General features: G+C 32.8%; 1 protein-coding gene across 4 annotated transcripts; it reads left to right on the top strand.

Moving 5' to 3' along the window:
- Window positions 1–832: 832 nt before the first annotated feature.
- Akt (AKT serine/threonine protein kinase) lies at window positions 833–13049 on the top strand. 4 transcript variants are annotated; one of them, XM_023161889.2, is made up of 9 exons: window positions 833–992; window positions 1689–1807; window positions 3270–3479; window positions 4154–4517; window positions 4589–4770; window positions 6495–6702; window positions 6761–6994; window positions 10406–10653; window positions 11045–13049. In XM_023161889.2, exons 2-8 carry the CDS (start codon window positions 1692–1694, stop codon window positions 10634–10636), a joined length of 1545 nt encoding a protein of 514 aa, XP_023017657.1. In that variant the 5' UTR covers window positions 833–992; window positions 1689–1691; the 3' UTR covers window positions 10637–10653; window positions 11045–13049. The 4 variants fall into 4 exon arrangements, with proteins under 4 accessions (XP_023017657.1, XP_023017658.1, XP_023017656.1 ...); XM_023161890.2 differs by having other exon boundaries at window positions 839–1034; XM_023161888.2 differs by lacking the exon at window positions 833–992 and adding an exon at window positions 1122–1261.
- The last annotated feature ends 1424 nt before the right edge of the window (window positions 13050–14473 follow it).

The following is a 14473-nucleotide window of genomic DNA, read 5'->3' as shown; positions in this document are numbered from 1 at the left end:
AAATATCGCCAGTATCACAAATACTGGCGATAAAGGTCTGTCAGATTACATACAAAATGTATGTAATTTGTGGTTCTGTCAACTTCCAATAACAGAACAAGATGCGTTTAAGGTAAAATACTAAAACTGTCCGAATAGTATGTGCTTTCGTAGGAAATAACTCAGATCACTCTGAGGGAAATAACAGATGATCCTCAGGATAAACCAGAGACAAAAAAAAAATTACCAATGGGAAATGCTACGTTTACATTTCGGGAAGATACATGAATCCTTTTAGTCTTTAAAAAAATTAATATGGGTTTCATGAATCTCAAACAGTAAAAAAAATTATTCAAATTTGAAAATAGTCTATGATATGAATAATGTTGCCAACATCGTTTTTTGGCGAGAATATCTCTGACATTTTCTAAGTCGTTTTTGTAGTAAATTACGAAACGATTTTCAGTAGACCGAATTCCACTTGAAAAAAGAATAACTCTATATTATAATGCTGGCCACATTTGTTGTCGAATATTTTGTGAACCTTAAAATATTATTCGTTTGGCGTTCTATTTTTTTCTGGATTAGGTGTATTAGTGTTAGTTGTCATATGTTGTTAATGTTTATATTGCCAAATTTTGAGTTTTACTGGCTATCGATTTTTTTTCCATTTCGTTTTTTGGATATATATTTGGATATATCAACAGTTAACATGACAACTTACACTAATCACAAATACAAAATGTTGCCAACTCAGAAAGAATACATCGCTCTAAATGACATTCTTATTCGATATCGTTTATTTGTGTTTCGGCAATCGTAATACCTGAACGGAAAAAGGTGCCTATATTTTTCTTGTCAGTTGTCAAAATCAAATAGAATTTTTTAATTCATACCTTTATCAATCAACTTCCTTAGTCGAATTTCCAAAGTATTTTCTTTATATTCAAACAAGAAAAAGGCTAAAGTACAAATGGAATAATACTTGTGCCATTTGCGAGATTTCTCACTAGGCAAGTATCACGTTTTATTGAAATGTGCAGAAGTTGAAACAGGTTGGCACAAAAATTATACTCAGATATTCTGTATATTTATGTTATAATCTAATGTCGTAATTGTGTTTGTCCATCGTGGAAATAACATAATTTGTTTACTAGTAAACCAGAAATTTGTGGTTATACCTATGTTTTTTTTCTCTCCAAGCAAGTGATTCACCCTCAATCTGTATTTGTTACCATGATTATTTCCTTCCAAAATTATAAATAGTTGTTATCATTTGATGGTAGGTGATGTTTACTTTGAAGAAAATTTGAAAACGTCATTCGTGAAATGATTCTTAGAACTAACAAATGTGCATGAAATAAACGTGATAAAATTTCAACAATATGTGCACTGTCATCGTTATTTAAAGTGCTCTAAATATTGTTTGTCAGATAAATTATGGAAGTTACAAAATGCAAACATAACCTTCAAATTATTTTCTCATCACTGCTCTGTCAGTGCTACATTGTCCATTGAATGAAACTGAACTTAATTGGAAGTTATCTAACCAATACATGATTTTATTAAATAATTTTTAATACATTGAATCCTTTTTTCATCTTCCTTCTTGCAATTTTGAAATGAGAAATAATGAAAATTTTCAATGACTGTAACTATATAAAAGATATTTTTGAATTTGAATAATTTGCTTTTCTCTATAATTTCAGAATATGAATGAGAGTAGTTCAGTAGGTCCAGGAGGACCAATAACACTTAATAGAGAACAAATTGTGAAAGAAGGGTGGCTTCAAAAGAGGGGGGAGCACTGGAAAAATTGGAGATCAAGGTAAAGTATTTGGTTATTGATGATTCTATGGCAATATTCAAAGGCACAATTAATTTATTAATAAATATCTTTTTTGAAACTTTGTGCTAGTTCATGTATTTCGGTCTGCTTGTCACAAATCTTAAATCAACAGGGTGAAGCTATGGTCCTTTCTATTTCATCAAAATAACCCTAGTTCTGGCATCACGTTCTGAATGATATTGTTGCTCCACTTGAGTTTTTGTAATTATTTGTAGACAGTATCACAAAAAGTCAAAATGACCTAGCTAAGTAAGTGTTTGTGTATTCCCACAAATAAATGTAATTTGTTAATTTATCAAAATTTTAAGTGTAACACTATATGAACTACAACTTATACTATATAAAACTTAAACTACACACCATGATCAAACTTTATTGTAGTATAACTACAAATGCATGAGCATGAGATCAGATTGTTCTCCCTCTTAAGTTACACTTGCCTTATAGCGGTGCAAAATTGTGGTACAAGCAAGTTGAAGAACTACAGGGGTAAGTCGCCTATAGATATCAATACTGGTCAAATACTATTGACTTCATCATTCAAATCACCTTATAAAAAATCTATAGAGGTTAAATCTGGTAAACATTTGGGCCACACTACATATTTATACAACAGATTACTTGAAAGAGTATTTCCTCATGCCAGTATGGATTTCTTAGACCAGTAATATGCATTACAGTGTTATGAATGAGGGATCAAACTGATCAAAAAATATTATTTAAAAACATGGGACAGTTATGAAGTATTACTTGTGGCTATGCAGTCAATCTGTTGCTCTCTACTCTCAGAGTTAGTGGGGCACAATGCGTGGTCCAAATATTTTTTTGTTACGCTATGAAAAAAGTTTTTTTGACTTGTGGGGCTCCTTGTCAGTGAAACGCTCTCCTCTCTCTGCCAATTTCCATGAATCAACATGTCAGCATATTTATTAGGCAAGAATGTAAAAGGCATCTTGTATATTTTCCAACCTCCAGCAAATAACAGAACCTCGCTTTTCTGTAGCAACTTCCCTACAAAACTAATGGGTTTTTTCCAGTTCAATTACTTATTTACTTTCAAAGCAAGTGGAATATTCAACCCTTTTTATTACTGTACATTCTAGAAAAGGAGGGGGGTTGTCTAATGAACCTGAATGGGGGTTTTGCAAGATTTCTGCAACAATTCCTAATTTGGGGAAAAAAAACCTCATATTGCCAAATCCAGAATAAACTGGTGCAACATTTTTTAGCACCGTCCTTCATTATTTAAAAAAACTGAAGTTGCAGTTGATATCTTGATTATGGTAGTGATTGGCAGCTTTATCTATATATTTTTTGTAGTAGACCTTCTGATCTGGTTTACAATTATTTTCTGATCACCTTTCTATCTTATTGTCGAACTGATATATTGTCTTTGAGACACCCTATATAGACACAAAGCAAAATTAATTCTATTTTATAGATATTTTGTACTCTTGGATGATGGGGCTTTGGTTGGATTTAAGAATAAACCAGAAGAGTTCAGCCAGGTGGAGCCTCTAAACAATTTCACAGTGAAAGGTTGTCAGATCATGCCCATAGACAGGCCTAAGCCATTTACGTTCATAATACGAGGTCTACAATGGACAACTGTTATAGAAAGGATGTTTTGTGTTGAAACAGAGCAAGATCGGTGAGTATAAAAATTATCAGTGTTTTTTTTTTGGAAATATTCGTTTTAATGGCTTGTACTACTTTCTGAAAAAGTATTAACTTTTTTATGTTGATAAAAAATATCAGGTATTAAAAACTTGTAAAATTCTCACTTTCTTTATTTTATTCATTAACGCATTTTATGTGTTTCCACATTTGTTGGTAGTAACACAAAACTCAAAAAACAAAAATTTTGATGCCAAATTTCAAAAATTCTACGGACCTTTGCCCAAGAAGATCACTTCTTTTAAAGCATACCTTCTTGTTTATTAAGGTATAAATTGTACATTCTGGTCAATTCAGTTTTTTCAAGTGAAACACTACAGAAATTACTAACATGCAAAAGTAAAAGTATCATATAGTTTCATAAATAATGATGTATTTTGATGGTAAAGATAGAACTTTAAGGAACTCAAATGGTTGTATGAGAAAAAATGCAAATGGCATGTCAATAAAGATTTGTATCATGCAGTGGTGAATTTAGAGGGGGTGGTATGGATTCCTCATTAAAAAATTTCGTGGAAATCTGCATAGTGATGACTCTGTGGTTCATGCTATGTTGAGCTTCTAATTTATGTTGATTAGGGTGATTAGAAGGTTTATTGATAGATAAATTACCTTTTATTTGTTAATTATTTCGTTATATCTTTTCAGGGAAGAATGGGTAGCTGCTATTAAAATGGTGTCAGAAAGAATATCTGACTGCGAAGACGTAGAAATGAACCCAGCAAACAGCGAGATTGGAACCATGGAGGATCTGTGTGAAAAATTCTCCTTGCAAGGCACGTCCATCTCCAAATCCACAGGCAAACGGAAAGTGACTTTGGAGAGCTTCGAGTTCATCAAGGTCTTGGGGAAGGGAACTTTCGGTAAAGTGATTTTGTGCAGAGAGAAGGCAACAGGTCGATTGTACGCCATAAAAATCCTCAAAAAAGAAGTTATCATTCAGAAGGACGAAGTTGCTCATACTCAAACTGAAAATCGCGTTCTCAGAAGTACTCATCATCCATTTTTAACGGTTGGTTTTTTTGTGAGCCCTAAAGAAGTGTTTTTTTTGTTTCGAAAGCTGAATGACTTTATTTGTTTCAGTCACTGAAATATTCGTTTCAAACCAACGACAGGTTATGCTTCGTGATGGAGTATGTTAACGGGGGAGAATTATTTTTCCATCTTTCCCGTGAACGTGTTTTTTCAGAAGAACGAACCAAGTTCTATGGAGCAGAAATAATATCTGCCCTAGCTTATCTGCACTCGCAGGGAATCATCTATAGGTATGCAAATACACATTATTTTATATAAAGCTGTCATAATTAACCTGAAAAATTTGATAAATAAGCGGCTTATAATGTATTGGTATCATGGATATAACCAGTCAACTCTTTTTTAAACTTAAACACATTTTTGATGTCCTTCAGATTTTGTTGAAGTTCATTTTATTAGTTCAGTGTATAAAAAATCTTTTATAGAGTTAGACAGATTACATTTTGATAGGACAAAATTGTCATTTTGCCTGGTTCTTTTGACTACTTTAATAATTTTGTTGTTATTTGAAACAGTTTAAGAATTTTCTACTAGTTCTCAATCCTAATAAATTACAGTCTCGTCCAAAGCAAGTAGTTTACATTATGTTGCTATAGAACCATGTCTCTTCTACGAACCACACTAGAACTAGAATATATATAGGATATTCACGTTAAGAAGAGAATGACGTCACAAAATGACAAGTTACGGCATTGCCCACATGTGCACTATTTCGAACTTTCAAATTCTTTTGTAATGTTGATTTGCTTTATTGCTATTAACCTTACTTAGTTGAAATACAAATTTGTTGAGACTGTTTCAACAATGCTTTAGGCATATTGAATATAAGCAGATCTCATCAAAAGAAATGATTAGTTCTTAAAAGAAAAAGAAAGACAGTTTTCGAGTTTTTTTTTTCGATTCGACAACGTCTGAAATTTAACTATTAGTTGAGCAACTTACAAAATGAAATTTTACTAGTTTCATTGCTATTGAAAGCATTTCATTGGGAATGTTTACGTTATTATGTTGGATATATAAAATTACCAAAAATGACGTAATTCTTTTCTTAACGTGAATATCCTATAATAGAACTAGAATATACAATATAACTAGAATATACCTGCCATTTTGTAAAGCGAAACACGTGTTGTGTTTTTGTAAAACTGTTTAGTGAATGTCTCTTGAATATTTTATACTTCAATTGAATAGAACTGGCTAATACTTGATGAAAATCCATATTAAAAGTAATTAATACAGTTTATTGTATGGTTTTCACTATAAAGGGTTTTACAAAAACCGCGACATGTGTTTCGCTATACAATGGCTTTCTTAAGCGTGAATAAATAATAATTAATTATTTGTATAGCCATTGTATAGCAAAACACTTGTCGTGGTTTTTGTAAAACCCTTTATAGTGAAAACCATACAATAAACTGTATTAATTAATTTTATACTTTGTATTTATATCATATTATTATGTATTGATATGATTTGTAAGTCAACCAATAAAAATTATCATTAGGATTACCCAAACTAAATTATTCGTGAATATTATTTTTCGTCATCAAAATCTTTTTACACGCTTTATATTAGTTTCATCTGTATGTATGTATGTTTGTAATTCTCATTTTCATTTCATATCGCGATCTGTATTTGACAGAATTATCGACATTATTGCTTGATCTATTCGCGGGCAGATGGCGCTGTACGTAAACTCCTTGATATAACTCGAACTCACTACAGGTATTTCTTCATTTGAAAAAAGTGTTTTTCCAAGACGCTTTTATTAGCTTCACCTGTATGTATGTATGTTTGTAACTCTCAAGCTCGGGATCTGTATTTGACAGAATTATCGACATTATTGCTTGATCTTAGTCAAATAACTTATTCTACTCAATAGATGATTATGTAACCTTAAGAATTGTATGAAATATAACTTTTTCGAATTGTGCAAAAAAAACTCCACTTACAGGGACCTGAAACTGGAAAACCTGCTATTAGATAAAGATGGTCACATCAAAATAGCTGATTTTGGTCTTTGTAAAGAAGACATCACATATGGAAGAACAACAAAGACATTCTGTGGGACTCCTGAATATTTGGCCCCAGAAGTTCTGGAAGATAACGATTATGGTCAGGCAGTCGACTGGTGGGGTATTGGAGTTGTAATGTATGAAATGGTGAGTGAGGATTTCTTTCATACATGAGAATGAAATACAAAACATTTCTGAACTGCAGATGTGCGGTAGACTACCCTTCTACAATAGAGACCACGATGTTCTGTTCACATTGATTATGATGGAGGAAGTGAAATTTCCCAGGAATTTAAGTAACGAAGCCAAGGACTTGCTGGCGGGTCTGTTGGTGAAGGACCCCACAAGGCGATTAGGAGGTGGACCTGACGACGCTAAACAAATCATGGACCACCCCTTTTTCAGCAGTATAAATTGGAGAGATTTGGAACAGAAAAAAGTAAGTAAGAGTTATGTGATGAGATTGAAGGAAAATTGAGGAGTCGAGGGGGAAATGAAAAAAAAAATAAATGGTGGGATAGTTAAGGGGATGTTGTAAAAAAAGTTGTACAAAAGGTAAAGTTAAACATATTTTCAACGAGTCCTTCAGACAGGGTATTTTTCCAGATGTTTGGAAGGTTGCTAATATAATTCAAATTCCGAAAAAGAATGCACCTACCACGTTCAGTGACCTACGCCCTATCAGCATTCTGCCCTCATTCTCTAAAATATTTGAGAAAAATGTTTCCCATCAAATAAGAGCTTTTCTTGAAGAAAATCGAATACTCCCACACGAGCAGTCTGGGTTTCGCAAAAAACACGGAACACAGACTGACTGCCCTGTTGAAAGTAATCGACGATCTTGCGATATTCAGAGATAATCAAAAGTCACCATTTTAGTACTGCTTGATCAAAGTAAAGCTTTCGATTTAGTTAATTTCGATTTACTCATCAGCAAGCTCAAGTTTATAGGACCCTTAATGTTTTCAGTATTTATTTTTGATTACCCCACTTTCTTATCACATTGTCAAGTACATCTATACGCAGATGGTATACAGTTATATTTGTCTTCTCATAACACCGATACAGAAAGTTGCGTGGCCAATATAAACACAGATTTGCGCAAAACATTCCTATACTCGGAGAATCATGGACTGAAAATCAATCCAAATAAAACTTCAGCCTAATGTATAGGGTCTCAAAGACAAATAGTAGAAACTCAGTGCAGCTTTAGGCTCACTCTCGATAACGCAGACATTGACTGGGTAGACAGTGCTAAAAATCTTGGCGTAACCATAGATAGCTCTTTGTCTTTCCATGAACATGTGACAAATATTTTCAAAGTATCATTCTTCAAACTCAAAACGCTATATAAATTCAAGTATCAGTTATCAGAAGAAATGAAACTCAGGTTAGTTAAAACTCTTATTTACCCCCATATCGAGTATTGTTGTTCGGTGTATTACAATTTTTTGCCGCAATATAACAAACAGAACCATACCATATGGTGAACATGTCACCCCATTTTTGTTAAAAATGAAGGAGCTGAATGTGAGGTACAGAGTCCAATATTTGATAAAAATGTTTTTAAGTTGCTTCAAACTAAAACACCTAGTTATTTATATAGTTTACTAAGCAGGCATTCTGACATACATATGGTCAATTTGAGAATTAACTCATTCAAAATACCTAGATACCGTACTTCCAAATTTCAAAGATGTTTTTCTTATATCTCCTTTCTATCTGAATGAAATTTTACCCCTTTCAAATCATAATATTCATCAATTCAAGAAAGAAATAAAATCACAGATGCTTACTGCTCAGTGCTAATTTAAAATTCAATGTATAGTAGTGCTATGAAATTTGTTAAATTGACCAAAATAATGTTAAGAATATTAAGAGTTATTAGCAACTATTTGATGTATTATTTTTTTCTCTTCTCTATTATTTTTATGATAGTAAATAAGTATGTTTATAATTATTTTCTTATACTCACTGTATAATTTTTGGGAGGGGTGGAAGATAGCCTTTGGCTAACCCTTTTCTTTTTCTGTATAAGGGCCGGTTTATCAATATGTAGTTAAATGCTCCTGTTAGCTACCTCGAAGCTAAGCTTAGCTGATAGTCAATGTTGCAGTTACTATTCAAATCGTTTATCATACCCTGACTGATGCTAATGTTTAATAACTGTTAGTTAACTAAGGTTGGCATAAGTGACAATTTAAGGGCTTGTTTTTATTGGAGGATTGATTTTGAAAAATGACAACTGCTAACAAAAAGTTCATGAGTTATACATAATAACCTATATGAGTTGAGAGGGCATATGAAAAACGAAAATGAGCAATAAAAGAACATCCAATTTTACCAAAACAGACAGATCACTCCTAATAAAAATTGCCAATTCCTATAAATTTATCATTGAGAACAAAAAAAAATGATGCTATCACATGGAAGAAGAAAGAAGAGGCCTGGAAAAGAGTTGAATTTGATTTCAATTCCTCTACATCAGGACCTGTAAGTCTCTACCTCATCTAATTCTTTGAAAGCATCATTACGTTTATTAGCAATGTAAGGTCTTCTTTGAACTCCAATATATCCTCATCTTCGTCATTCAACAAATGGAAAACTTCTTTAATCAAACAATTATAGTAATTAACCCTTTACTTGCAAAAAGTATTTCTCAAATTATCACAAAAAACATAAATAATCTAATTTCGCATGCCCGACCACATAACCACAGAATATCGGAACTGATATTCTGTGACATAACTGTCAGCTTAAATAAAAAAACTATCACTTTCTAGCGACTGTTACGGTCACTGAGACTTCAGCTACCAGTTGATGGTAACATGATAACGAAAAACAGTTTGACTAGGAGCTAAGACAAAACCATTAGTCAAATGAGGTTAGCTGGCGATTGATAAACCGGCCCTAAATGTATTTTTATGCATAATAAACGATAATATTTTTATTAAAAGAAGATGAAGTAGTTTCAGAAACTAAGGAGAGATATGATGCTGAGAACCGATAGTGAACGTTGAGATACTGGGAAATGAGTGTTAGGATACTGAGAAATGAGTGTTAGGATACTGGGAAATGAGTGTTAAGATATTGGGAATAGAGAGTTGAGATGGTGAGAAATGAGAAATGTTTGAAATATAAAACTTGAACCTCTGGAGTTGAATAAATCTAACAAAAATGATTCCACACAACACAACTTTTGTGCTTTTCTCGAAGCATTTCTCAAGTATCCCCTTGGGTAATCAATATATCATCATCTCCTAAGTTAGATCTGAAAAATGAGTTCAAGGATGCTTAGGAATGAGTGATGAGATTTCAGGAATAGCGAGTTGAGATGGTGACAAATGAGAAGTGTTTGAAATATAAAACTTGAACCTCTGGAGTTGAATAAATCTAACAAAAACAATCCCTCACAACACAATTTCAATGCTTTTTTCGAAGAACTTCTCAACAATCCCGTTGGATTATCAAGAGATCTTCATCTCCTGAGTTGTAAAGGTTTGCAAGATAAAGAAATTATAGAGTGAAAAGCCGATACAAAAAAGAATCTCATAGAGATCTTGAAGTTAACAAGTCTTGGTTGGTGATAAAAGTAGAGTAAGAATTAAAAAAATGGTTTGAACAGAATTGACAGTTGTTAAAGAAGACCCCTTGCATCAGATTATCCTTGTGTAGCCGTAAGGCTTTTAATGACACATTTCAGTGTCAAAAATTAAATTTAGTTCATCTGTTACTTGGGCAGCTGTTTTCTCACAAATTCTCCTGAAAACCTGGAACTGAGGGTGATCAAATGACTAAGAGTAGCTTTTCCACATGTGATTACTCAACAGTTATTCATCTCCTGTTGCAGATTCCTCCGCCTTTTAAACCTCAGGTAACTAGTGATACGGACACCAGATATTTCGACTCTGAATTTACGGGGGAGAGCGTTCAACTGACGCCTCCAGATACCAGCAGGCCTCTCGGATCGATACAAGAGGAGCCATACTTTCCCCAGTTCAGCTTTCAGGATCTGTCTTCGACTCTCGGCAGTTCTGCATACATCAGCGGAAGCATGACCAGTGTGGCTCCAATGCAGTGACTTTTCATTATATATAGGTAAGTAGGTTATTTTTGAAACAGCTTGTATTTATTGCAAAAATTCAATATCTCAATATTAGTTCACAGAAAAATCAATTTGTTTGGAAGAATCAGTAAAAACCTTTCTCATCGGACAAAATTGATTGTATGTCAAACTATAATACAATCTACATTACTGTTTTCCTGTTTTGTTTTCATCAATTGAGACTAAAATTGAATACAATGACCTACACAGCAGCTTCTATAATTATTATCATGGATAATGTTATTGATTTTCATCAAGTAATGGGTCAGAGTGTTCACAAATTCTTTAGTTTTAGTGAATAATGAAGCATAAATCCCAGCAACAGGTCTCATACTTTTTCCAATGTGAAAGTAGTTGTTGTAATATTTTTTTGTTCTGTTTCAGTTCCAGGTACTTACAGGAGATGAAATCCACTAGGACATAAGAATAAATTGTCATCATTTTTGTGATGATCTTTAATACGTAATGTACATAGGATTAAATCAATGATTTATTTCGATGAACGATTAATACCACTAAAATAATTGTATATATTTGAGTATGTAAATGAATTATCAATTATATATAGATTAACTGAAATTTTAAAAGCTGGGAGGGTAACTGATTGAATCAATTCATTATTAGAATTTGTTGTGAAGTTGTCCGGATCGAGCAATGCCAGAAATTCAATCGGTCTTTGTAGAATTATTTTCATTAGTGGATTACAGATTGCCAATACAAAGGGTAGTTTTCTTCCATCAGTTATACGGTACTGTCGGAAAACCCATTAAGTAATAGTTGAATTGGTTATTTAAAAAATCAGGGTAGCCAGAGGTTGTGCTGGAAAAAATAAACTATGAATGACTATTGAAAGAGAAGTTCTGGGAATCCCCCGTCTATCTTGAATTGTTATGGTAATAGGTAAACCATTCAGAACTCACTGCTATATGCAGTACTCTAGATATCATCAACTAGCACTCTGTTCATTGCTGCATCACCTTTGATGTTTACCGCAACTGTAGACGAAACGTCTGGCTTAAAGACCGGCAGACTACCATCGACAATTATCTCCTGCCGCGAACTTTAAATGGCCCTAAAAGCAAGATTAACCTTTGAATACTTTTACTTTATCATTATAACTCCAAATAAACAGTTTATAACAGGAAACATTTTTCATTATGGAAGAAGGACATTATTATAGTGCGGATGTAAAAAATCCCCCTTTCGTCTTTTGAGCGAGACAATATAATCAAGATTAGAAAAAAGTTAACATAAAAAGGTATAGTTTTGATAAAAAAGACTTGAGTTGAATCACCTTTCGCCAAGAAAATGCTACAACTTTTTTTTGAATGGCAAGGGGAACTTTTTGTCTCAGGAATAATGTCTTTGAAAATAATATCTCGAGACTACAACATCTGACAAATGTCAATAATGCGCTTAATAGAATTGAGGAGGCTAGGAATGTTAACGGCATGTCTCGTACGTATAATTACGAGAATGTTTTGTTCTGAGCCTTTTTTAACTGAGACCTTACCGCAGATATATTTGTAGCTTAGAAATTATGAGGGGGTGCCATAAGAAAGCTTTTCTATCCAATAGTGTTCCATTTTTGGAAATCGATTCAACCGTCTCCACTGTTGAATATAGTAGGCAGAAAAATAAAGACACTGACTTGACTGACAAAGAATTTTAAATGAAAAATTGTGTTCAGTGAGGTTGTGTAGCTTAAGGATAGTAAATATTTTTTGAAACTACATACATTAAAATTATTTATTTTTTTAAATAGTTGAGAGATGTGGGTAAGTTATTGTAATGAATGATAAATTGACCTGTTTAAATTTTTTCGGGAGAAATATTGCTTAAATAAATGTCTAATTGAATATGTGATTTTGTTAGTTGGTGGTGAGTTTTAAATTGGAATGGCTAATTTCATGGATATGAAACCTTCTAAAGGTTAATGGAGTCTCAAGTTATGATGAAGCCTCCTCCATAATCTATTTTATTTTTCCTTTGTAGCTCCCTAGGATTGTTGTGCTGACTCTGCTATCCACTGAGGTTTCATTCACTTTCATAATTCTTGTAAACACTGCCATGAAGGATCCAAGCAAAATTCCAAGCACAAGGGTTCTCTATTTCAATTTGCAAAGAACTGATTTAGCCATAGTTTTAAAGAATATTACATTTTGGCATTGCTGATTTCGGACAAAACTCGAGAGTAACGCTTAGGTCACTCTGTAATCAAACTAGTTTTTTTGGTAAATGGTTAGCTTTTTTGTAAATTAACATTTTTTTTGAGGTAATTTGAAGCATGTATAACAAACAACCAATACAGGAGTTATTTGTAAATATTAAAGTAATTTATTCATTTTGTAATCCTATTTTCAACAATAAATTATAAATATTTTGAGGATTTATTTTGTTTTATTTCAAGCTGGAGTTGATTGACATGTCTTTTGTTGAACACTATTATGATCAGTTATGGATTGTTTCTAATAAAATCTCCCTGTCGTAATTTCATTCAACCGACTCGAAGGACCAAATCATATCAACTCTCACGTATAATCAGTGAAGGTGTCAGTGACTATATGTGAAGGTGTCAGTGAAGGATTCTGTGAAGAATCCTGCACTGACACCTGTCGGTGTCAACGCCCTTCGTGGTATTAGCCAGGGGATTAGTTGTTTTCTGATAGGTGTCAGTCCATTAGCTTACTGTGAAGGGAGTTGAGACTGGCCTGAACGAATCGTTCTTAGATAATTTCATATCAACTCCTTTAGTATGAGAGAATTTGTTTAGCTGACGCACTGAAAGAAATATCTACAAACTCCAAGAGAACAAGCTAATTCACAATAATCTTTAAATCTCAGTTTGTCACATTGAATTAATTGATATATGATTCCCATAAAAATTATATGGTTCCCTTATAGCAAAAGCGTCTTTTAAATTGAGTTATTGTTTAGATGGTTTTCTTTGTTACTTTTTGAAAAAGTTTGTTTGTGTTTTGAGTATACTTCATTATATCTTGTCCAATGAATCTTTTTGGATACTTGGTACTTTCCTTCTTTTGAAAGTATAGTTATTTGAAACAATAAATCTGACTCAAAACAACTATTGAGTAATCGACATCCTATCAGAAATTCCAAAACCTTTTGTTTACAAAAACTATAGCTTGGGCGTTTATAAACATGTTTATTAATTAGCTGCATGGATTCATCCAGAAAAAATAAACATTAACCATTCTATTAATTTATCAAATTTACATGACTAAAGCCTTGGATAACAAATAATCTATATTTTATTACACGAGTTATACTGAGAATATGCTTATGGAATTACTGTTTTTCTTTTAATCGATCTTCGGTATATTTGTTAAAACACTATGGAAGTGCTAAAATTGGCAGTTCAACCTCCACAACAGTTTTGGTCACGTTTGGAATCCCCCAAACTGGGAAGTTTGGGCCCGTTTTCTTTATCGATAACAATATTTTCTCATCATTTGCAGACGACTGGAAGATATTAAAAACAATTTCTAATCTTGAAGATGCTAAAGTTCTATAATCAACAATAAATCTGGATTGAAGGGGTTATATTTTTAATAGTGATTAATTTTTGGGAAAGAAAGTTTTTGGCTTTCTACTACTCCATCTGATACAAAAAAAGGGATGAGAGAATCTTCCAAAGAAAGAAAAGAAGTAATCAATTTGAAAATAAGTAACATGGATGTGTAGATCATGCAAAGAAGTAACTTTCAGACACAAACTGAAAGAAAGTCCTCCTGAAACAGCTACTTTCATATAAACATTGAATTACACGAAAGAAAAAAATTCTTTCGAAAC

Source organism: Leptinotarsa decemlineata, unplaced genomic scaffold (genome assembly GCF_025532065.1).
Source record: "Leptinotarsa decemlineata unplaced genomic scaffold, Ldec_3_MD MMD2_tig00026328_RagTag_RagTag, whole genome shotgun sequence".
Classification (NCBI taxonomy): Eukaryota; Metazoa; Arthropoda; class Insecta; order Coleoptera; family Chrysomelidae; genus Leptinotarsa; species Leptinotarsa decemlineata.
Note: the sequence above shows the minus strand (reverse complement) of the source record. Positions and strands in the feature narration are given on the sequence as shown.